The sequence below is a fragment of the Gracilinanus agilis genome, chromosome 2 (genome assembly GCF_016433145.1).
Source record: "Gracilinanus agilis isolate LMUSP501 chromosome 2, AgileGrace, whole genome shotgun sequence".
In the NCBI taxonomy this organism is placed as follows: domain Eukaryota; kingdom Metazoa; phylum Chordata; class Mammalia; order Didelphimorphia; family Didelphidae; genus Gracilinanus; species Gracilinanus agilis.
Window position 1 is genome coordinate 278598875 of NC_058131.1, and position 25247 is coordinate 278624121.

The 25247-nt window shown below is 37.0% G+C and overlaps 1 protein-coding gene across 2 annotated transcripts; it reads left to right on the forward strand.

The window, feature by feature from the left end:
* On the forward strand, nucleotides 1-23952 carry TSC1 (TSC complex subunit 1). 2 transcript variants are annotated; one of them, XM_044661311.1, is made up of 21 exons: nucleotides 1-106; nucleotides 483-586; nucleotides 1671-1823; nucleotides 6300-6444; nucleotides 7467-7621; nucleotides 7858-7931; nucleotides 8718-8893; nucleotides 10015-10127; nucleotides 10490-10601; nucleotides 10907-11019; nucleotides 11281-11335; nucleotides 11882-11986; nucleotides 12286-12832; nucleotides 13461-13504; nucleotides 14170-14336; nucleotides 16241-16423; nucleotides 16778-16888; nucleotides 17507-17629; nucleotides 20441-20628; nucleotides 20732-20890; nucleotides 23408-23952. In XM_044661311.1, the coding sequence occupies exons 1-21, from the start codon at nucleotides 1-3 to the stop codon at nucleotides 23928-23930; spliced, it is 3456 nt and encodes a 1151-aa protein (XP_044517246.1). In that variant the 3' UTR covers nucleotides 23931-23952. The 2 variants fall into 2 exon arrangements, with proteins under 2 accessions (XP_044517246.1, XP_044517247.1); XM_044661312.1 differs by lacking the exon at nucleotides 1671-1823.
* Nucleotides 23953-25247: the final 1295 nt, after the last annotated feature.

Here is a 25247-nt window from a genome sequence, read left to right on the forward strand (position 1 = left end):
ATGGCACAGCAAGCAAATATTGGTGAACTCCTCTCCATGCTGGATTCCTCGGCTCTGGGTGTGTTAGATGACATAACAACTGTCTTTAAAGAGAACCTCAATTCTGGTAAGTAGCCAATGTGGATGGTATAATTTTTTCTTTTCCCCATACTTAAATCTTAATGCCATTCAGGAGAAAATGGTTTAGCTCTAAACTATCTTTCCTAAGTTTGGGTCTTTATGAATTCAGGTGTGGGGGGAAGGGCAAACAATTGGACATTTACTCAATTTAGAGTTTAAAAAAATTAGAAACTGGTTTATGTGATATAAAATGAAGTAGCATTAGTTTCACAGAATTTTACATAATTATTTGCATCAAAGTTACTTTAAGGCTTAAATACATTTGAGCTTATTTTCACATTGATGAGAAGAGAAGAAATTAAGGTAGATTTAAGGTATTTAAGAAAGAAAATCATATTTAAGCCATATTTCCATTTATTTAGACCGTGGTCCTATGCTTGTAAACACATTGGTGGATTATTATCTGGAAAGCAATTCTCAACAGGTGTTACGTATCCTGACTACATTGCAAGAACCTCATGATAAGGTAACTTCTTGATATTTGATGGTAGGACATTGACTAGATTATTAAATATGATATAATTTTAGGTGGGGCAATAGATGAGTGCTGGGTCTGGAGTCAGGAAGATCTGAGTTCAGATCCAGCCTTTGACACTTACTAGCTGTTTGACCCTGGGCAAGTCACTTAACCTGTTTGCCTCTGGTTTTCTTATATGTAAAATAGGGATGATAATAATCACACCTACCTCCCAGGGTTGTTGTGAGGATCAAATGGGATAATAATTGTAAAGACCTTAATAGTACTTGGTATATAGTGCATGCTATATAAAAATTTACTATTATTATTAACATTACATTCAGTACACTAAATGTTTCACACTTGGCTCATCACAGGTAAAATTGTGACAGCTAAGTACAGGAATAACATTTTTATGCAAATTATTACAAAAGTTATCCAGAAGCATATTTTAAATGTACTGAGGACTTTGCTATTTGGAGAAATCTTATGATTCTTTTGTAAAGAATAAACTCTCTTAAATTTCCTGTTTGTAGATTCAGATTTTCATAATATTGTATGCATAGATTTCTTATGTAAGAAAAGGCTATAAATGCTGTTTAACCTGTAGTCATTTGTTAAACCTAGTGCCAAAGGATAGAATAACAAAGGAGGAATCTACTTTAACAATACCTATTTCCACTTTCCTTGGTTTGTAGAATATAAAAACTTTTTTGTATCTTCCAAACTTGGAACTTTGTGATTTGGAGTGTTGAGTATACTTTCTCATATTTTCTGGTAGTTTCTAATAACATGCCACTTTTGTCAGTTTTCATGATCGAAATTTTATATTGTTGTTTTAGTTTGTTTTTCTAATTCATGTATTTGGGATTAAAATCTGAAAGAGGTTTCCAAAACTGAAGGTCAAACAAGATATTTTTAATCATTACCCTTTTGTAGTCACTCTCCTCTCTCATGCCTATTGTGTCAAAAAGGTTAGAATGATTTAGACACTTGAAGACTGCTAATAAGAAATCAGCCCCTTTCTAAGTGTATTACATGGTCTGGTTCTTAGCTGAGTGTATTAAATAAATTTTGTCTTCTCCATTTTTAGCACCTCATGGACAAAATTAATGAATATGTGGGCAAAGCTGCTACTCGTTTACCCGTCCTCTCCTTACTGGGGCATGTCATAAGACTACAACCCCCATGGAAGCATAAGCTCTCTCAAGCGCCTCTCTTGCCTTCTTTGCTTAAGTGTCTCAAGGTAGGCATTCTGAAGATTTAAATAATTTGCTCTGCGATCTTAGTATCTGAAATACTGAGTAGCTTAGAACTGTTGAGCTTGTTAATAATTACAGTAGGTACCATGTTGTAGTTAAAAGCCTCCTGGAGTCAGAGTCAGACCTTGTTCTTCTGTTCTGTTACTGGCATAACAAATCCCTTCACTTCTGTGAGCCTCAGTTTCTTCAGCAGTATAAAGGCTGTTGTTAGTGAAAATGATCAGGGTCGAGATTAGAAGGGCAATATCTGCCTTACTTATCTCAAGGAACTATACACTTTAAATAAAAATGCATACAAAGCACTTTGGAAACCATAAAGTGTTGTAAAAATAAGATGGTTTTTATTTTAAGCTCGACTGTTCTTTAAAATTCAGCAGTTTTAAGTATAGTGTAACACATGCCTTCAGCTCATTGAATTTTATGATACATGGAATACTATGAATTTTCTTAGCCAACTACAATAAAACTTAATAGTTATCTCTGTTCAGAAGTTTATAAATTAAAGTTGTTTTTATTCTAAATGTATACTCTTTAAATTGTTAAAAATTGGCTGGTTTAGCCCATCTTTTTTACCCCTTTGTTAAAATGAATGACATTTTTTCTAAGTGCTTTGTTGGACTAATCATGAAAGGGTTCAAAAGACCTTAACTAAAACATTTGCTGTGTTTTCAGAGCTTGATTGGTTATCTAGGTTTTATTCTTATTAATATTTACTATTTGTATGACTTAATGATTTTCATTATATTCTTTTATACACACAAAGAAGCACTTTGTAGCCTAGACTCTGGGAAAATATATTTTAATATTGTTATGATCAAAGGATATATGTTGTAAGACCTCAGTTAATTTTTAAAGTATTTATTTAAATTTATTTAAATTTAAATTACTGACTTTCTTCTTGTAAGGTATGGTTATATGGCTAGTAACTGGGAATGGGGGAGGGGCATGAAATTGACATCAGTAAGCAGTATTTGTGTACAATGATAGATGATGGTAGACATTGATTAATTTAGTAAAGCAGTATTATAGTTCACTCTAATTTATTAATTTTTTTGTTTATGCCCACAAGTTATTTTATCATCTTTTAGATTTGGCTCTCTTAAAATGCTGTCACATTTCCAATGTATCATAGCAGCTACTGTGTTCATAAAGTATGTAAAGAAGACCAGTTCAATTCTTAGGATTACCAGTAACTTCTACAAGGATCATGTTTATTAATTTATTTAAAAGAGTGAGTTGATAGAAAGCCATCCAGTTCTGAGGCTTGAAGTTAAGAGCTGAGAATAAAAGACTAGCTTTCCAGGAAGGAAAGTCTTGAAAAACCTTCCTAATTTTTCATTTGGGATTTGTAGTATGCAAAGTCATGGGATGTAGTATGGTATAATGAAGGGGGAAGAGGGAAGCTAAAATTTACATAGTACTTTAATGTTTGCAAAGTGCTTTACATGTTACCTAATTTAATTCTTGCAACAATCCTGTGAGGCAGTTGCTCTTATCTCCATTTTTACAGATGAGGAGACTGAGGCTGAGGTGTTAAGTGATTCACTTAGGGTCTTTCAACTAGTATGTCTGTTTCAGGATTTGAACACAGTTCTTTTTGACTTAATGGACAATACTCTATCCTAGATTTGGTGCTTAAGGCTCTGAATTCAAAACCTTACTAAGAAGCCATTAATATAAAGTTGGGCAAGTCCCTTAACCTCTTTAGGATTCAATTTCCTCATTTGTAATAATAATTATTATCTCTAGGATTAGATTATCTCTAAAGACTTTTCCAGCTCTAGATTTTATTTAATTGGTAGCATGCAAATAGATAAGTCTTGATTCTCTCAGTATCAACTTAAAATGATTTCTTACTTCCCAGATTTCTCTGTGGTAATAGAAGACTTGAGATTTTATTTATTTTTTAAAAATAATTTTTATTTTTTAGAAAAGTTATCATGGTTACATGATTCATGTTCTTACTTTCCCCTTCACCCCCCTTCACCCCTCCCCCCCCAATAGCTGATGTGCATTTCCACTGGTTTTAACATGTGTCATCGATCAAGACTTATTTCCAAATTGTTGATAGTTGCATTGGTGTGGTAGTTTTGAGTCTACATCCCCAATCATGTCTAACTCAACCCATGTGTTCAAGCAGTTGCTTTTCTTCTGTGTTTCCTCTCCTGTAGTTCTTCCTCTGAATGTGGGTAGCGTTCTTTTCCATAAATCCCTCAGAATTGTCCTGAGTCATTGCATTGCTGCTAGTACAGAAGTCCATTACATTCTATTGTACCACAGTGTATTGGTCTCTGTGTACAATGTTCTTCTGGCTCTGCTTCTTTCACTCTGCATCAATTCCTGGAGATCTTTCCAGTTCACATGGAATTCCTCTAGTTCATTATTCCTTTGAGCACAATAGTATTCCATCACCAGCATATACCACAATTTGTTCAGCCATTCTCCAATTGAAGGGCACACCCTCCTTTTCCAGTTTTTTGCCACCACAAAAAGCACGGCTATAAATATTTTCGTACAAGTCTGTTTATCTATGATCTCTTTGGGGTACAAACCCAACAATGGTATGGCTGGATCAAAGGGCAGGCATTCTTTTATAGCCCTTTGAGCATAGTTCCAAATTGCCATCCAGAATGATTGGATCAGTTCACAACTCCGCCAGCAATGCATTAATGTCCCAATTTGGCCACATCCCCTCCAACATTCATTACTCTCCCTTACTATCATTTTAGCCAATCTTCTAGGTGTGAGGTGATACCTCAGTGTTGTTTTGATTTGCATTTCTCTAATTATTAGAGATTTAGAACACTTTCTCATGTGCTTATTGATAGTTTTTATTTCTTTATCTGAAAATTGCCTATTCATGTCTCTTGCCCATTTATCAATTGGGGAATGGCTTGATGTTTTATACAATTGCTTTAACTCCTTGTATATTTGAGTGATTAGACCCCTGTCAGAGTTTTTCATTATAAAGATTTTTTCCCAATTTGTTGTTTCCCTTCTGATTTTGGTTGCATTGTTTTTGTTTGTAAAGACTTGAGATTTTAAATCAGACATTGTGGCACAGCAAAAGGAACTGGGATCTAGGCTTGAATCCTTATTTTGTTTCTGCTTATTGACCTTGGACAGTTTCTGGTCCTCAGTTTCCTTATCTGTAAAATAAAGAAATGGTACTAAGGGACCAGAACCTCTAAGTTTTGGATCTCTGGGTTCTCTACATCTGTGATTTTGTGAGTAAAAGCTACAGATGTTAGAAATGTTTTCCAGTACTCTTTAGTATGATAGTCTTAAATTGATATCCTCTTGCCTAATATTGTTTCTTGAATATTTAACTACAGTTATTTTGCAGATAACTTATATAAGTATATCTAGTTTGAGACCTAGTTACAATCTGAATTGATTTCTTTTGAGTTTAGTTAAATACTACTCTCTTCTGAGCTATTTGGCAACATAAGAAAACCATATTTTTTTTGTCAGAGGTAGCCTTATTCTGATTTACTATTGCCTAAGTACTGTATAATTAGATTTTTCTCCCCAGGACTCTCTAAATCCCAGCTTCCCATGTTCCTCCTCATGTTATGTGCTAATGTAGCAAGGATATAAGGTTTGTGTGGCTCCGCCCCCTCTCTCTCTCTTCCAGTTATAGCAGCTACGAAGCTGGCTTTGGGCCAGGCAGGAGAACTTACTCATGTGGTCTTATTTTTGTTAGATAATTAGGTTTTTATACTTCTATTTCCTTTTTATTCCTTCTACTTCAAGTGATTATTAATAAGCTTTATAAAATGAATACTTGGAGTTATTGATATTGATTTAAATCTTACAGTATTATTTTTAAAGCTCAGTTTATTAGGTTGAATTTTGTCTGACTGGTTTCTTCTTAAATGATCTTAAAATTCAATAATCTTTTAAATAAATAAAATGTATTAACTTTTCTTTAGTGATGAATGATTTGATTATGAGTGGTAACATTTGCTACCACCAATGAATATGGAATAGAGTACTATTGCATAGTTTAGGATTTCACTGACTAGGATCTAAGATATATAGACCACTCTTGAGAATAAGGGAACAATACATATAGAATCTAGTTTTGATGTAACATCAAAAAAAGGCCTTCTGGTGAAAAGCAACTTTTTATGCTTTAATTTGAATACCATAAACAGATCCTAAGGAGTTAGGAATTAAAATTCACAATATAATGTTTCCATTCATTCTGAAAAGTATAGAAGTGTGTAATTAGAACTTTTAAAAGACTGATTAATATAGAGTTGTTAAAAGTTATTTATATTTCATCTCTTTTGAGTTTATCTCCAAATCCTTAAGGAAAAGGAAGCTAGTAATGAATAACCATCTAGTATGGTATTCACTCATTTAGAGCCTCATCAGTTAGATGTAGTGTTGATGTTAATCTTGTTTCTGGCAGGTTGTCTTCACCCTTCTCACTTGGCTTTTCCTCTCTGCAGACTGATACAGATGTAGTAATACTCACAACAGGAGTTTTAGTCTTAATAACCATGCTACCAATGATTCCGCAGTCAGGCAAACAATATCTTCATGACTTCTTTGATATTTTTGGCCGTCTTTCATCATGGTGCCTGAAGAACCCAGGTAAGGTTCTTGTTGAATTGCATATCAGACACTAGATGGAGCATATGAGGTTTTTTCCTCTGTTTTTTAGGTAAATAAGGCTCTGATCTATTATAGTAGGAACTGTATTTGAGTAATTTAGAAATGCTCTGGAAATTAGCTGCAGATACACATCTGTCTGATAAGCAGCTAGGAGACTCTTGTCTTTTGGTATTCTTTGTTTCAGAATGGCTAAGTGTCAGAGTTTATGGTACAGTATATAAGTTATCTGATTTTTAGTATTTAAACTATGCGTAATAGGCAAACTTTGGAGCAGAAACTGTCTTGCCTTTCTTTTTATCCCTAGCACTTAGCATAGTGCTTGAGTTAGTAGGTGCTTAATAAATACTTGTTGATCAACTGAATAATTAACAACTTAAGCCATTACAAAATGGAGTTAATTGAGACTAGTCTAGATTTTTGTTACTGTACAGAAGACATAGCTTTGAGCCTTTTTATTGTGTCATCCTGCTGATACTTTTGAAAGCAACATCACCTTCCAATGCTAAGAAATATTGTAGAGAGTGCAAAAATGGGAAGAAATGGTATATTCTAATTAGAAATCTGTTTTCAAGAGCTATAGGATTTTCTACACCTCTGCAGGTAGCACATTTCCATCTAAGTGACTCATAATTCTTAGTCTTCTGCCAGTCCCAGTGTGAGACATTAGCAATGAAGTGATAGAATGAGTAAAATTTTTGAATTCCGTATTCTGTAATTTCCTATATGGGAATAGAATTTTTTTCATGTCTAAAAATGTGGAAGATAGCTATCATAATGGCAGCTTTTTTATTAGTGGAATATTCCTTTGAAGTTGGGAATCATTTTGTCCAGTCTACCCCTTTTTATGGAGGATTCTCATCCCTTGTAGGTTGGTGCCTCTAAGCTTGGTGCTTTTCAGCCAAAACTCCTGATTCAGCAAGTTTTTATAACAAATGTGTGTAGTACCTGACTTTTCTCTGTGCCCCACTATTAGTACTTTCTAAAGAGTCTGATTTCTTTAGGTCATGTGACAGAAATTTATCTCGTCCATCTTCATGCCAGTGTTTATGCTCTCTTTCATCGCCTTTATGGAATGTACCCTTGCAACTTTGTCTCCTTTCTACGTTCTCACTACAGTATGAAGGAAAATTTGGAGACCTTTGAAGAAGTGGTAAAGGTAAACCATAGTTTACTCAATAGGTACTGGTTTACTTAAATAAAATGTTTTATGTATCTTTGATCTACAGCTGTGGCCTGTTCCACTTAAATAATAGAGATATTTTTTAAAAGAAGTATGTGGGCTTTACTGCTTAAAGAAGAGTCTCAAGTTTTCTATACCTATAAACTCTTTGAGAATTGGCTGCTACTGAAAATTAAATTTTTTCTCACCTGAAAGTATCTTTTTTCTTTTAGCCAATGATGGAACATGTTCGAATTCATCCAGAATTAGTGACTGGATCCAAGGACCATGAACTGGACCCACGCAGGTATTGAAAATTTAAGCTGACTTGACAAGAAACATTTTAAATAGTGTTTTAGTGATTGAAAGCTTTTTCTAGGATTAAAATCCTTTGAGTTATTTATGGGATGGCCTTTAATTAGTGGATATTATTGCCATGTTGTTCTTCTAGAACTTTGGAACATTAGGAATAAAATTTTTATATTCAGTAATTCCCAAATTTATGTTTGGAGAACCAAAAGGTAGAAAATACTGTTAGTAGAAGAAGATGGAGTAGACTTTATTTCAGCTAGTATCCTAGATTCAACATTTTCCATTTTCCACATAAATACTACTTACATAACACCTTGTAGAACTTTCTGGGGATCAGGGTCAAATAGCCTGTCAACATAGTGGTGACTGCTAGCTGTCACTTCCTAGAAAATGGAGGAAAAAATTATAACTGAAGCCATGCAAATGACAAGTTCATAAAATTATCCATAACACTTAACATCAGACAAGTATGAATGATTTCAACCGGGAGAAACTTCAGGCTTTGATATGAAGACTTAGATTTGCCACCTGGTGTTGCTGCTTAGGAGTTTCCAAGTCTTCCTGTTTGCTTCTTTGATAAGTAGTCTCCTATGGTGCACTCTAATCAAGTGAAAGCATACTTTTTAAAAGTACATGCCGTATATATTCCTAGGCTTTTGAAGATGGAATTAGTTTAATGTAGTTCTTTTTAAGGTAGTGAGAGTCAGATTTGCTGACAAATATGTAATTCTTAAAATACTTCCAAATTTGTATTTCATGATTTTCAATTCCCTTGTTACAGGTGGAAGAGATTAGAAACTCATGATGTTGTAATAGAATGTGCCAAAATTTCTTTGGACCCTACCGAAGCCTCATACGAAGATGGCTATTCTGTGTCTCAGCAGATCTCAACACGCTTTCATCATCGTCCAACTGATGCCACCGTCAGCCCTTATGTTGACACACAGAATAGCTATGGTAAAAAGAGATAGAATGCTATCTATCTACTTAAAAATCTTTTTCTCTTGAAAGCACTTTACTCCTACTGATCATTTCATTTTTTTCTCTGTGATGAGGATTTTCAGAGACTTGGACATTCTTCCCAAAGCTTTCTTTTTTTTTTTTTTTTTTAAACCCTTAACTTTCGGTATATTGTCTCATAGGTGGAAGAGTGGTAAGGGTGGGCATTGGGGGTCAAGTGACTTGCCCAGGGTCACACAGCTGGGAAGTGGCTGAGGCCGGATTTGAACCTAGGACCTCCCGTCTCTAGGCCTGACTCTCAATCCACTGAGCTACCCAGCTGCCCCCTCTTCCCAAAGCTTTCTAATCAAACCATCTTCCTTAGTTCCTTGACTTAATCCCATATTAATGATTTCTTAGCACTTATAATTTCAGGATCTTATATTTTTATCCCTATATGGCAAGTCACCAGTGATATCACCAGATTTAAGAATAACATCTTAGATCATTCAAAGAAAATATGTTTAGGGAGCATGTAGGTGGCTCAGTGGATTAAGAGCCAGATCCAGAGATGGGAGGTCCTGGCCTCAAACACTTCCTAGTTGTGTGGCCCTGGGCAAGTCACTTAACCCCCATTGCCTAGCCTTTACCACTCTTCTGCCTTGGAGCCGATACATAGTATTAATTCTAAGATGGTCAAAAAAAGTTTTTTTAAAAAAAGAAGAAAATATATTTAAATGTCAAACAACTTTGTTTCTTCTCACAAGGGAATATCTACTTTCCAAACATTTTATCCAGTTATGCACCATAAAGAAAGATTCACTTTTTCCTGATTTAGAATTAATTCCTATAGAGTTTATTACATCATAAATTCATACTATGGCACTAATTAAAATTTCCATCCACATTAGACTTATAACAAAGAATCCTGAAAATGATCTGAACTGAATACCAATAGATCCCATTTGTAAGATCTGTTTCAAGAACCTGTTAAACATTAGGCAGAAAACATTAACACCAACTCAAATGAAGGCAGCAAAAGCTTTTTGGATATCAAGAATTGGTTAGTCCAAGAGAATCATGCACAATTAAAGTGATCTAAAACCAGATACTAATCCCATGTATGTCTTTCATTTTAGGGAGTGCTACTTCTACCCCTTATTCCACTCCTCGGCTGGCGTTGTTAAGCACGCCAGGGCAGCTACCTCAGGTTCTGAGTTCCTCAACACGGCTGTCAACTGAGCCGTCACAAGTATGGTGCCTATTCTCTTCTTTGTGTTGAAGCTGGCTCATTTGAGTTAGAGGCTTAGTTTATGAATAGAATATTTCACCGATATCAGAAATTATTTTTAAGATCCATGGCCCAAGTATCTAATTTTGCTCTTGCTTCTTTTGTTAGTTCTGACAATTAAAAAAATCCACCCAATGTAATACTTCTTTGGTTGAGTCATTTTAGTACAATGTGCCTTTGGAATCTCTGTCTTATTCATGTTAAAGTTACCTGATGCTATTAGAAAGCATAGACAAATGTTTTAATAAACATACCATAGGCATGTAATACTTTAGGATTTGCTACTTCTTTGCTAGAGTTATCTAATGTTACTAACTTTGTAGGCTACTATGTGGAGCCCCTCTGCAGTCTGTGGTATGACCACTCCTCCAACCTCACCTGGAAATGTCCCACCTGAGTTGTCACACCCTTATAGCAAAGTCTTTGGTACATCTGGTATGTATATCTGAGACTTTTTTTATAGGTTACTAAAAGTTAACTTTATAAATATCTAATATGCTTAGCTTTTCTGTAGATTTGAGAAGTGAATCTTTAGACATTGGTAAAGCAAGTTACTTGGGTTTTCAAAGCATGTAAACTGAACTCCCAAAAGTGATGACTGCTGACAGGCATTCCCAAAAGAAGAATAGAATTATAAAAGTTTAACTGTGGGGTAATAGTTGAAGCTACAAATAATTAGAAGTTCACATAAGTAATTTAGCAAAGGATTCATATCTCTTCCATGCTTATCTTTTGATCAGGTGGGAAAGGAACTCCTTTGGGAACACCAGCAACCTCCCCTCCTCCTCCCTGCCATTCAGATGACTACGTGCACATTTCACCCCCTCAGGCTATAGTCATGCCCCCCAAGAAGGTAAATGCCAGGCTTGCCTAGCTGCCATCTTTTTCTCCTGCCTAATCATGAAGAGTTGCTTTTAACTTGATTTTATAAAGCCTAATTATACCAAATATGACTTTGGCCTGATATTTTGTCAGTCTTGAGTCAAGGTAGCTGGGCTAATTTTTAAATTCTCTGCCTAATTATATGATGTAATTGTGAATTCTTCTCTCAAAACATCAGTGAGTGTATACATAAACTTATTCTCTATTGAAAGTGTCCCTTTTTTTTTTCCAGGAGGACAGACCATGTCTACACAGACAGCAACATCTTTCTAATGATAGAGGATTAGGTAAAATTTATTATTCAACAGTGGTAGATTTTACACTTTCTCTTCCCCTCTGTTGAATCAAACCAAATTCTGCATAGGCATAGCTCTAAAAGTTAAAAGATAAGGGTTTGAGGTGGAGCAAGTGAAGACAAATAAAATTTTGAAATAATTCACAACATTGTATTTTTAGGGACCCTCAAAATCATAAGTTAACAGAAACCAAATCTAATTTAGCTAGCATAAGCTTCATTTCTGAGCAATTATAATGAACCGTTTTAAGAAGTTTGATGAACAAAGCTACATGGATTCCTTTTATCTTACCTCTCTTAAAAACTTAATTTTAGTGTATTTCATTTAGGTTGGATCACTAATTTTGAAGACAATGTAGCTAGATTAAAGATCTTAATAACCTGCAGGGGGAGCTCTGGAGAGATTAGCTCTAAAATGAGTATTTTCTAGCTCAAAACAGGTGGGATTGATAGTATAAATCCAAAGTTGTCTTGAGGGGAAGTAGGCTTATAGCTGTCAAAATTGTTATCTAAATAAACTAATTTGTTTTTTCTTTAGAAGAAACATCTGACAATAAAGGTTCTGTCCCTTTAAGTGATCTTCCAGGATTTTTAGGTGATCTAGCCTCTGAAGAAGATAGTCTTGAGAAAGATAAGGAAGAAGGTAATGCATATTTGATTTGATTTGTCAACCCATTGTTGTGGCTTCTTTGATGGCAAAATTTGACCCTTATTCTGCCATAAAACTGCTTTATTATTAGTGTATGTACCCATTTAATTTTCTCTTTAAGAAAAAAAGCACTGTATTTCAGTTTTCCTACTGAGTAAATTGATATTAGTCTCCATCTTGAGCATTTATATACATATAATATATAAACACTGGTAAATAGTAGCATGTGCCCCAAAACTGCCCAGTCTTATACTTATTCTCTGGGGTTTTCTTCTTTCCTCTTTTCTTCTTAGCTGCAATATCAAAGGAACTTTCTGAGATCACTACAGCAGACACTGAACCTGTGGTACCTCGAGGAGGATTTGACTCTCCTTTCTATCGAGACAGTCTCTCATGTTCTCAGAGGAAGTCCCATTCAACATCTTCTAACACTCAAGGGCCCAGTGTGAGTGCTTCCTCTTTGGACAAGCTTGGGCCTGACACACCAAAGCAAGCCTTTACTCCCATAGATCGGCCCTGTGGGTGTGCCGATGAAAGCCCTGCTGGTAACAGGGAAAACCAGACTTCATTGGACACAAATATCCTCACACCTAGCCCTTGTAAAATTCCGTCTCAAAGAAAAGTAGGGTTTGGAAGTGGGCAACCTTCCCCATATGATCACCTCTTTGAGATGGCACTGCCAAAGACTGCTTACCATTTTGTCAGCAAGAAAACTGAAGAGCTATTAAAGAAAGTAAAAGGAAACACAGAGGAAGATTATATTCCCTCTACTTCCCCAGTGGAAGTACTGGATAGGCTGATACAGCAGGGAGCAGATGCACATACCAAGGAACTGAACAAGTAAGTGACTTGAACTTGTTTCTGAACCCTCTTTTATTGTCTTCATTGGGATTATTATACCCAAAATGAGGAGGGACAGAAAGTAAGCAAAAATTTCAAGAAGCTTTAGTTGACTTCATGAATTTGATATAGAATATAAAATAAGTCAAGCCTATCTTTTCTAGAGGTCTAGTAGGTTTAATAAATCAGATACTCATTGCCTTAAACTCTGTTGAATTACAGTTTTCATTACTTTTTTTCTTTGTCTTCGAGTCTTTTACTTTCAGTATATTGATCACCCTGGCTATAGACATTTGAAAAATAGATTGTGATGTTGAGACTGAAAAGTAAGAACTTAGAATCAGACTACAGGAGCACTAGTTATAAACAGTCTCTAATGGGATATGTTTTCATAGCAGCCAAGTCTTATTGTATTTCAAGGGGCTCTCCTGTTTACCTAAAAAAATAAATGAGTTAAATGTTATGATTGGGACTTCCTAATAGAAGGGATAGTTCAAATAAGGGGTAAAGAGAACTTCAGAGAGTGATGAAATAAAATGTTCCAGGAGGGTTGTCTCCTAAAGGGAAGGTGATACTTAATTTTAGCTTCCAATCTAAATAGTCATTTAAGTAAAAACTTTCTTTTTAGGTTGTCTTTGCCCAGTAAGTCTGTCGATTGGACCCACTTTGGAGGTAAACTTATTTTGTTTTAACCCCAGACTAAAAATAACCAGCTCAAAAGACCCCAGATGTGTCTGTGTGCTTATTCTGTCACAGAAGTACATTGTAGGAAGTTGATGATGACCTCTACCCCCTAAGATATAGTCATCAGACCTGCAGTGAGCTCCTGTAGTATTGCAAAGCAGGCCTTTCCTGTTTTTTTGAAATGTGGTAAGTGCCACTAATTCAGTCATTAGGAAAATTGATGAGTTATAGTAGATATTCACTGCAGGTTTCCTTGCAGAAAGAAGTTGATAATAGAGTATTTTCACAAAATAAACACGGAGTATACTAATGGAGTGTCTGGATAAGTAGAATAGAAATTTTGAGTTTGTGGCTGTAATCTTCTTTGGCAAAAAATACCCTAAAAGAGCAGGCTGTGTTTGTCCAGCTAATCTCCGAAGAGAGGCGACATAGGTACTCAATATAACAGTCAAGTCTTTCTTCTCACCCAGGGAATTGACTGGTTCTATTAGACAACAGGTTATTTCCATAGATTATGTGATTTGTTTTTTAAAAAATTTTTCCTCAAGCTTCCCCAGCCACTAAGTATGCCAACTCTTGCTGGTTAGCTCAAGATTGAAATGTTCAAAAATGGTGCTCAAGTATTTTTTCCCTTCCTTTCACTCCTGGTTTAGGCTCTCCGCCCTCAGATGAGATTCACACCCTTCGGAACCAATTGCTGTTACTGCACAACCAGTTACTCTATGAGCGTTTCAAAAGGCAGCAGCACGCTCTCCGGAACAGACGGCTCTTACGGAAGGTGATCAAAGCCACAGCTCTGGAGGAACACAATGCTGCTATGGTGAGGCTTTGTGGGGGTGCCCAACACTGGTCTGCAATAGCAGTAGTCTAGTTGAAAGAACATTAGACCTAGGAGTCAGCAGATTAGACTCTGGTCTTGGCTAGGTAATCATTACTTTCATGACTTGGAGCAAATCACTTCATTTTTCTAGACCTTTACCTTAAAAAAAAACAAAAACAAAAAAAAACAGAGAGACAGTGTGACTTAGTGCATAGAGAGATAGCATTAAAGTTAGAAAGACTGAGATTCAAGTCTTGCCTCTGACTATTGTAACCCCTTGAAAAGTTACCTAACCTGCTTCTTGGTGCCACAGGCAACTCTATGACTATAAATTGTAGAATAGTTGCCATTCAGTATTAGTAGAAATTGTTCTCTCTGGAAGTTCCTTAAACTAATGAGATAAAAAAAAAATACAGCCAAAAACGGGATCGAGGGGGGTGGAATATAGAATTAATAATCTTCAAAGTCCATCAAACTCCAAAATTATATATTTACCATTTGAAAATCATTTATTGTACCATTGATGACAGAATAGCAGATCCTTAGTCTGCAAACTTAGCAAAATGCCTCTCACATAGATAATGCTTTAATAAATTTTTATTGATTGACTACAAGGGGCAAATTTATTTTTCTGTGTGTGAGAATGGTATCTTAAAGGATGCTTTAAAATAATACTATTTCATACTGTAAAGCTTAATGTGGTGGTATACTATTTGAGCAGATTTTCTCTTGGTGGGGAAAAAATTTTTTAGTTAGAGTAGTCCACTTTATAATCCTAGGTAACTTAACCATTAGTCTTTTGAAAGTATTTGATCTGTATGCTTTTGATTCAAATCCTGGCTAGTAGTTTCAAGATCTAAAAAAACTTGAAAAACATCTTTAAAAATCTAAAAGCAAAGTACATGCAATCTAAGTACAGTGACTGAAATAGTTTGTCTAAAAGCTTGCCAAGTGTGAATTGGATGGCATGAGACTACCAGTTATAATACGCAGGCTGTAATCCCTCATCAATAATAACTCTTTAAGTATTTTTGTTATTTATGTTGTTTAAATGTAGTATTTACAAATTATGAAAACTTGTTTTTTTAAATGTATTAATAACTTGTTTTTACATCATCTGCATTTCTTATTTTGTCTCTCCTCCCTCCTCCCCTCCTCCAAGAGAGCCATTCCTTATAATGAAGAATAAATCAGAGGAAGGAAAAAAAATTAACAAAACTAATCTTGACATTGAAAAAGTCCAAAAAAGTTTCATATTCGTCATGCCCTCTCTCTGCAAAATAGTAGGGGGAGAGATCTTATATCTCTTCTTTGGGACTAAACTTGACTACTCATTATAAGTTTGAAGCATTTAATTTCTTTTTTCTTTTCTTTTTTTAAACCATATTTTCTGTCTTAGACTCGGTTCCAAGGCAGAGTGGTAAGGGCTAGGCAATTGGGAGTAAGTGACTTGCTTAGGGTCACAGACCTAGAAAGTGTCTGAGGTCAAATTTGAACCCAGGACTTCTCATCTCGAAGCCTAGCTCTTTATCCACTAAGCCACTTAGCTGTCCCAAGCATTTAGTTTTAATTGTTTTATTATTCTATCCATTTACATTTTTGTTCCCATTGTGTACATTATTTTCCTAGTTCTGCTTGCTTCATTTTATATCAATTTATGCATCTTCCCATGTTTCTCTATATTTATCATATTTGTCATTTCTTAGAGCACTTGTATTCCCTTACTTTCGTATATTTTAGTTTGTTCAGGCATCCTTTATTTGATGGGCACCTACTTTGGGAAAACTTTAGTTTTTGTTACTTGCTAGGAAAAATACATTATAGCACAAATATTTAAGCACCTTGTGTGTGCAAAGCCCTGTTCTAGGCAATTAAAACTTCATGTCCCTTTTGATTTCTGGTAGAAAGATCAATTAAAATTACAAGAGAAGGACATCCTGATGTGGAAGGTTAGCTTGCAGAAAGAACAGGCCAGATACAATCAGCTTCAAGAGGAACGTGACACTGTGGTGACCCAGCTCCACAGCCAGATCAGACAGCTGCAACACGACCGGGAAGAATTCTACAATCAGAGCCAGGAATTACAGGTATAAAACCATAATGTGGAGCAAATTCAATCAAGGGAAACAGCACAAAGTAAAAACTGGATGGAGCAAGTACATTTGTTCATCTCACCTAAATGAAGGTGCTATTTTTTTCTAAGATCATAACACATATAACATCCAATTGCTGTGGCATGTGCCAAATTTTGATTTGTTCATATGTGATTTGTAGGTCAAATGTTGTAATTTTTGAAGCCAAGAAATTATATTTTTAATGGACAAAATATAATTGAGGAATTGATTATTACCACTTGAAGGTTGGCTAGCCCTTGGAGTAGGTGCACAATCGGTCTCACAGTCGGTCATTATCTAATCTTCTGCCAACATCTGCTTGGACAGACAAAGCTGGAAGACTGCCGGAATATGATTGCAGATCTGAGGTTAGAATTAAAGAAGGCCAATAATAAGGTGTGTCACAGAGAGTTGCTGCTCAGCCAAGTTTCTCAAAAGGTAGGAATTGCAGTAAACTCTTGGCCCTTTTGACAGCATTCCCCAGCAACCACTCTTTCCATCTTGAGACATGCCTCATTTGCCCACCATGGGATGCTTGCAGTGGTACACCCTTTTACAGAAAGGAGTAAGTTTGACCTTTAGATTCCTGAGCCGGGTCTTCCTTTGAGGTTCACAGCAGATATGAAAATAGCCATTTGCCCAGGAATGGGTGAGTCTTCCCTCTAGCTTTGTTGCTCCACTGGGCCTTTATATCTCTGCTGTGATAGTTGTACATAAATAATTTGTTGGTCTAGGATTCATCCCTTGCAAGTTCCCCTTTGGGTTTCAAATTTGCAACAGTTCACTTGTACTGTTTTGGCTCTTTTAGCAGCTACAACTATTTAGCATGTATTTCTCCCATCTTTACCACATAGTAGGACTCCCTTCTAACCCTTACTTCTAAGGCCAGGGGATAATGAAGTGCCAACCAAGGGAGTGATTTATTCAGTCCTTTGATTTTTACTTATGAAAATAGAATGTGTCTACCTTGTGCTTTGCTTTGTAGGTTCCCTTCAGTGGTTTTCTGCTTTGCAGAATGTATTCCTTATTATTTGTATGTGTTCATGTTTTGGTTAGCTTTCAAACAGTGAGTCAGTCCAGCAGCAGATGGAGTTCTTGAACAGGCAGCTGTTAGTTCTTGGGGAGGTCAATGAGCTGTATTTGGAACAATTGCAGAACAAGCATGCAGACACTACACAGGTATGTTGGGGTCAGGAGAAATGAAAACTCTTGATATAGAATATTGATATGTGGGATTCAGTCAGATGACATTGAAAATGAATGCTGTGGAGAAAACATCAGCCTCACTGAAGGACTGTAATGCCAGAGTCTACATAACAGAATTATTTTTCCTCCTCTGGTGATTGCTGATGTCCCCATGTCCCTAGGCTAACAACACAAGCACTTTCCAGCTGTCAGGTAAGCTCTTGTACCCCTACAAACACCCTTTGCCAAAGAAAAATGAACAGAAAAGAGAGCCAATTCTATTAAATGTCAGGCCTGGGGGCATATGGGTGCATGTAGGATTATGTGTTCCCTTTGTAATTGGATGCAGTTTAATTTTCCTTTAGCTTTTAATTCTAAATTCAATTTTGATTCGTTGTTGAGTTTATTTTTGTCATTAAGATCATATTGATCCTGGCCTTATGTTAATTTGTGCCTCACCAGTATTTTTAAAGTAAATGTATGGTAACTTCATAGATAGATTTGAATAATGTTATGTTTTTGCAGTGAGTAGAATTTTAATAGTAAATACTAAGATGATTCCTGTCACTAAGGTGTTTATCATTCATAATCTTCAGGATTGTGAGAACTATGTTTTGAAAAGCATAACATTTTTTTCTACTTTCTGAAATAGTCTTAGGAAGGGGGTAGATAAAATATAATTTTCACATTTGACCAGGTTGCCTTCTACTGTATCCTAGCCACTTGCTAAATGACAAATTTTAAGACTATTTTCAGTCAGGCAATCTTAAGTTTTTAGAAAAATGATCTGAAATCTAATCTGAAGGATTTAATGGCTTTGGAAAACCTACAGGTGGGAAAAATGGTTTGGGGGAGGAGTTGTGTGAAGAACTTCATGTATTCAGTGTCAGTTGAAATTTCAGGGCTCATTCAGGCTGTGGTTTGTTTTTTTTTTAAACCCTTACCTTCCATCTTAGAATCAATACTGTGTATTGGTTCCAAGGTAGAGGAGAGGTTAGGGCTAGGCAATGGGGATAAAGTGACTTGCTCAGGGTCACACAGCTAGGAAGTGTCTGAGGGCAAATTCGAACCCAGTACCTCCCTGGCTCTCAATCCACTGAGCCATCCAGCTGCCCCCAAAACATTTGTTACCATTCAGACTGTTTTTAAAAATAAGCATCTAAGCTTTTATCACTGTGTGCGAAGCACTGTGACAAAAGCAGACTACATGTAAAAGCCTAGATACAAGATATTTACAAAGTATATGTGAATTTAAAAATGGAAGACACTAGCCAAGTCCTGGTAAAGATGGAGCAGAGGAATCAGGAAAAGGCTTCCTGTAGAAGTGGGGATACGAGCTGAATCCTGAAGCAAGCTAAGGATTCCAGGACATAGAATTTAGGAGGAAGTACGAGAGATAGCCAGTGAAAAGAACAAGACAAAGTCAGAAGATGGAGTGTTTTATACAAGGAACAGCAAGAAGGCAGGTGAAGATGAATTGTAGAGTCAATGGAGAAGAGTAAAATATAAGAAATTAGGTTGTAAATATGAAATAGAAGTCATTATATTTGATCCTGGAGTTAATACAGAGTCACTGAACTTTATTGAATAGGGAAGTGACACGAACAGACCTACACTTTAGGAAAATCACTTTGGCAGCATTGTGGAGCTCAGCTCCCTGGATTGGAATGGGGAGAAATTTGAGGCAGGGAGACCAGGCAGAAGGCTATTACAATAGTTCAGGTAAGAGGTAATGAGGGGCTGAATTAGGATCAGGGACAAGGGACTGGAGAGAAGGGAACATTCTAAATATTGGGGAGGTAGAAACAAAATCTGGCAATAGGATGGATATGTGAGTTGAATGAGACTCAGAGATGAAGAAAGACATTGAGATGAGCCTGGGTAACTGGCTGTATGATTGGGAAAATGAGGAACAGACAAGAGTTGGGATGGAAGTGTAACAAGTTCCATTTGGAACATCTTTTATTTTAAATGTTCACAGAACATCCATCTCAAATTATCCAGTAGATGGTTGGTGATGTGGGGCTATAACTCAGAATAAGGATTAAAATTGCATATGTAAATCAAGGAATCATCTACATAGAGTTGGTAATTGAATCTGTGGGAATTTCAGAGGTTGCCAAGAAAAGTACTAAAGAAAGGAATGAGAAGAGGCCTAGGCTGGCCTTTCAGCAACAGCCCTGGAGCATATATGAATGTTTCGGAGCTCTTTAATAACCCATCCATACTGGTGAAAGCATAAGTATCTTACTTGTGTCCTTTTGAGTGGGCTACAGCTGAGAACCATAGACATAGTTCTGTGCTCACATATTGGAATGGATTCAGTCTCAGAAAAGCATTTGAGTTTTCTAATATATAACTTTCCAGACAGTACAGCTCTGGAAGTATCACTGAAGATTTTTTTCTCTGTCAGTGATTTCCTTTAGGATACTTTGAATTAAAACCCAAGAGTCTCACACTTGTATGATCATTTCACTGTGGTATATTCAATGACACTTGAAAAGATAAGAGGTTTACAGACCATCTGATTTGTCTAAAATGGACAGGGTAGGCCGTCTCCTGGAGCATATTTGAGAAAGGTTCTTGCCAAAGCTTTGGATTAAAATTGCTATCAATGCCTTGCCTGAGCAGATCTGTCCAGTTGGTGTAGCACATTTTAGCCATTTGAATATTTTTATTTTAGTTGGCATTTTTAGCTTTTAGTATATGACACAAGTAGGTTCCATTTATTTCATTTTTTTAAATCATCTTAATTCATTAGCATTGAAAGGTATATGCCTTTTTAAATTTATGATTGTTTTAAAGGAAGTGGAAATGATGAAGATTTCTTATCGGAAAGAACTAGAGAAAAATAGAAGCCATCTCCTCCAGCAGAACCAACGGCTTGATACCTCCCAAAAACGGATTGTGGAACTAGAATCTCATCTGGCCAAAAAAGACCATCTTCTGTTGGAACAGAAGAAATACCTGGAGGATGTCAAACTTCAGGCTAGGTAGCTTTCATTGAGAGGCTTTGCATTAATAGCATTAAAAACTGTTCTTAAGGGAAGCCTCTCAGATTTGTGGTAATTTATGGTGTTTTTTACCCTATTCCAGAGGACAGCTACAGGCAGTAGAGAGCAGGTATGAAGCTCAGAAAAGAATTACCCAGGCATTTGAATTAGAAATCTTAGATTTATATGGCAGACTGGAGAAGGATGGCCTCCTGAAAAAACTTGAAGAAAAGACAGAAGCAGCTGAGGCAGCTGAGGAAAGGTAAGGACAGGTTGAGAAGAAAGTGGGATTTCATATTCTAGAGCAGTGATTCCCAAAGTGGGCACCACCGCCCCCTGGTGGATGCTGCAGCGATCCAGGGGGATGGTGATAACCACAGGTGCATTTGGGGGTGGTGAATAACTGTAAGGGGGCGGTGATAGTATGTGACAGGGGGCGCTAAGTAATATTTTTTCTGGAAAGGGGACAGTAGGCCAAAAAAGTTTGAGAACCACTGTTCTAGAGGTAATAAGTTGGCACAACAAATTTGTACTTGGCAGTTTTGAATTAAGGAACTAAGGCAGTGTTTTATTTTGTTTTTTCCAAAACTCTTACTTCCCATATTAGTAACAATTCCAAGACAGAAAGGCAAGGGCTAGGCAATTGGTGTTAAGTGACTTGCCCAGGGTCACACAGCTAGGAAGTGTCAAGGTCAAATTCAAACCCATGTCCTTCTGACTCCAAGCCTCACTATATCCACTGAGCCACCTAGCTACCCTGAAGTGGTTTGCTTTAAACCCAATAAAGTAGTACAGCCTTAAAAATACTTTAAGAAAAAATAGCTTAATATACTTTGTGCTGATTTCCATTTCTTTTCCATCTATGTACTTTATTATTAATTTAGTTTTTAAAATTTATTTATTATTCTTAATTTAGCTAATATGATGTGTGTTGTTCTAATTCTTCATTTTTCATGACTTTGTCTTTCCATATTTCTTTATTCCTCATTTAAATATGGCAACAGTTTATTATATTGACAAATCACGATTGATTCTCTAGATCTTTAGATGTTTGGTTTCCTGTTTATTTTTAAAATAATGTCCAGAGACACAGTATGGTATAGTGGATAAAGAGCTGGCCTCAGAGTCAGGAAATCCTGGGTTTAGTCATACCTCTGACACATACTAACTCTGGGCAAGTCACTTAACTTATACTCAAGGTCACACTCTATAAAGATTTAATTCGTAGGGCAGATATTATTTTTATGCATTGATAAGAGGGAATTTTTTTCCTTATGAATTCCCTATACAAGTTAAATCTCCTATCTGGTACAAAACATAAATAAGATCCTTAAGGTATAGTCTTGATAGTAGACCCCCTCAGTGGTTCCCAAACTTTTTTGGCCTACCACCCCCTTTCCAGAAAAAATATTACTTAGACCCCTGAAAATTAATTTTTAAAAAATTTTAATAGCAATTAATAGGAAAGATAAATGCACCCGTGGCCATCACTGCCCACCTGGATCTTTGCAGCACCCACCAGGGGGCGGTAACACCCACTTTGGGAATCACTGCAAAAAGAGTATGATCACTTTTTAAACTTGTTCTATTGCCAATTTGCTTTCCCAAAAAGTTTCATGTGTTTAAAATTCCACCAATAATGTAATAATGCCTTCTCCTACACAAATACTGCTATTATTAAATTTTATCCTTTAAAAAAATTTTTTTTTTTTAAACCCTTACCAATACTGTGTATTGGCTCCAAGGCAGAAGAGTGGTAAGGGTAGGCAATGGGGGTCAAGTGACTTGCCCAGGATCACACAGCTGGGAAGTGTCTGAGGTCACATTTGAACTTAGGACCTCCTGTCTCTAGGCCTGGCTGTCAATCCACTGAGCTACCCAGCTGCCCCCTTAAAAAATTTTTTTTGCCATTTTAATGGAAGGTAAAAATGTCTGTAATTGAATTTTTTCTATGATTATAATTTGTGTTTGCTCATTTATCTTTTGTTTATATGTCAAGGCAGTCTGGTTTTTCAAAGACCCTTTCAACTCACGCTCTTCTAGAAGGCATTGTAGGTGACTCATATTTCTTAACACTGTTTTTTATAGCCTTCCTTAACTTCACAAGGCAATGGTGGCAGGCAACGGTATTTTTAAAATCTTCATTTACTTTTTTTTTTTTAAATCCATACCTTCTGAAGGCAGAAAAGCGGTAAGGGCTAAGCAGTAAGAGTTAAGTGATTTGCCTAGGGTCACACAGCTAGGAAGTGTTTGAGGCCAGATTTGAACCTCATATCTTCTAGGCCTGGCCCTCAATCCAGAGCCACCCAGCTGCCCCCTCCATTTACCCTTAATCTTTTTTTTTTTTAAACCCTACCTTCCGTATTAGAGTCAATACTGTGTATTGGCTCCAAGACAGAAGAGTGGTAAGGGTAGGCAATGGGGGTTAAGTGACTTGCCCAGGGTCACACAGCTAGGAAGTGTCTGAGGCCAGATTTGAAACTACGACCTCCCATCTCTAGGCCTGGCTCTCAATCCACTGAGCTACCCAGCTGCCCCTTCCATTTACTTTTATAAAGTTTTTGAGTTAAATTTCACCGAGACCTGAGAGCTCCAGCTGATGCTGCATTCTGTCCCCACTGTATTGTATAAAGTGGGTCACAAATTGGATGAGTTGGTTAGCTAATATGAACCAATGGCCATTTCTGGGTGGTTGCTGCTGTAAATGTTACCTTTTTACGTGGCATTTCAAATCATAACCATTACCTCTTTTTCCCCTATCTTCACTTCTCATTAACAGGTTTGACTGTTGTAATGAAGGTTGCCCCGATTCTTTGGTAGGGCACAACGAAGAGGCCGCTGGCCGAAATGGTGAGACTAAGACTCCCAAGTCTGGTAGCAGCCGAGGCAGTAGTGGCAGCAGAGGAGGTGGAGGAAGTAGTAGCAGCAGCAGTGAGCTTTCTACCCCTGAGAAGCCCCCAAACCAGAGGGTAGGGCCATTCAGCAGTCGGTGGGAAACAACAATGTTAGAACCTTCCACCAGCAACCCTGTGACTGTTGGCTCACTTCCCAGTTCAAAGAGCTTCCTGGCCATAAAGGCTCGAGAGTTGTTTCGTAATAAAAGTGAGAGCCAGTGTGATGAGGATGGCTTGACCAACAACAGCCTTTCTGAGACACTAAAGACTGAACTGTACAAAGATCCCAGCACGGAAGTGAAGGTCCCCTTGGGCCTAGACAACCCTCACCCATCTCCCAAAAACCAGGAAAGTGTTGGACAGCTTCGTATCATGGACTACAATGAGACTCAGCATGAACCCAGTTAAAGAATGATGGTCAATCAGTGTTAACTTTCATATTCTTGGCATAGAATGGGAGGCATGAATGCAAGTGTAAAAGCTTTCATATTTCCAGGTGTGAGTAGCTAGCTCCTGCCATGGAAATAGGACTGAGCTCCTTTTGACAAAAGAATGAATGCAGAACGGTGTTTGGATCTGGCAGTGAAATGCCTCTGACCTTTCTCTTGACTCTTACCTAAACCTCTCCTTTTCTTTACCTAGCAGTGTGTGCTAACCCAAGGGCCAGTTCACATAAGTATCTTCCTCCTTTCCCCATATGATTGCATCCTATAAACCTGTGCAATATGAGGCCAAATTTAATCTTTGAAAATAACGCACACAACTTTCTGCTTTACTGAAGCTCAAGTAGCTTGCCCAGTTTTCAGTGCAGGCCAGTTAATTTGTAGTGGTACAGGTAAGTTTGGTTTTATTCCTTTCTAGGATGCAGTTTACAGAGCCAAGGGAAGGCATCTAGATGTATTTGGCTTTTTCTTCCTGCTTTCTGGTTCTGAATGTCAGCACCCAAAGCAGTGAATCGAGAAAACAGGGATATGTTCTTTGGATGCTCTGATAATGCTTCCTAGAAAGTTTGGTGTGAACCCATTCTTTTGCCATTTCAAAGAACTGGAGCTGGAGCTGTGAGGTTTGGTGAAACACCATCCCTCCTTCCCCTCTACCTCTTATTTATTGGTGTTGGCTGAAAAGCTGGTACTCTTCTAACCACAACTGGGGGCGGGGGGGTGCAGGTGATGAAACCTGAACTCTGGGGAGAAAAAGAATGGAGACTTTGGAGATTTACCTAAGGAACCCTTGTGGAAAAGTTAATGTGTCCTCAGGCAAGTCTTGGGCTGGCTGGACCTTTTTCCTTGTTTTTTCTCCATTTCTTTTCATGATCCCTCCTTGTTCATCTCATTCTCTAAAACTGCACCAGAAAAGATCAGAAGTTCCAAAGAAATCTCAATGTCATTTGTTTTGTAGCTATGTGACCATCTTTTCTTAGGTCTGGCATAATTTTCTCAGTAGGGCTTAGGCCAACAGATCTACAGCTTTTTTTCATACTATGTTAGGTGCTTAGTGTGCAGATAGGGTGGAACTATTGAATTCTAAGTTTCAGTGGTGATTTGGGTTTTGAGGGAAAGTCTGAGAAGTTATAACAATTGCAGATCAACACAGGACCCATTTGGGTGATAAGACAAATGTGGACAAGGAACGGCTCTGTACTTCAGTCAGAGGACTGCCAGGGGAGAGTGGCAGAAAACCCAGATCTGCCAAAGCCTTGAAATAGATATTAGAAACCTAAGAAAT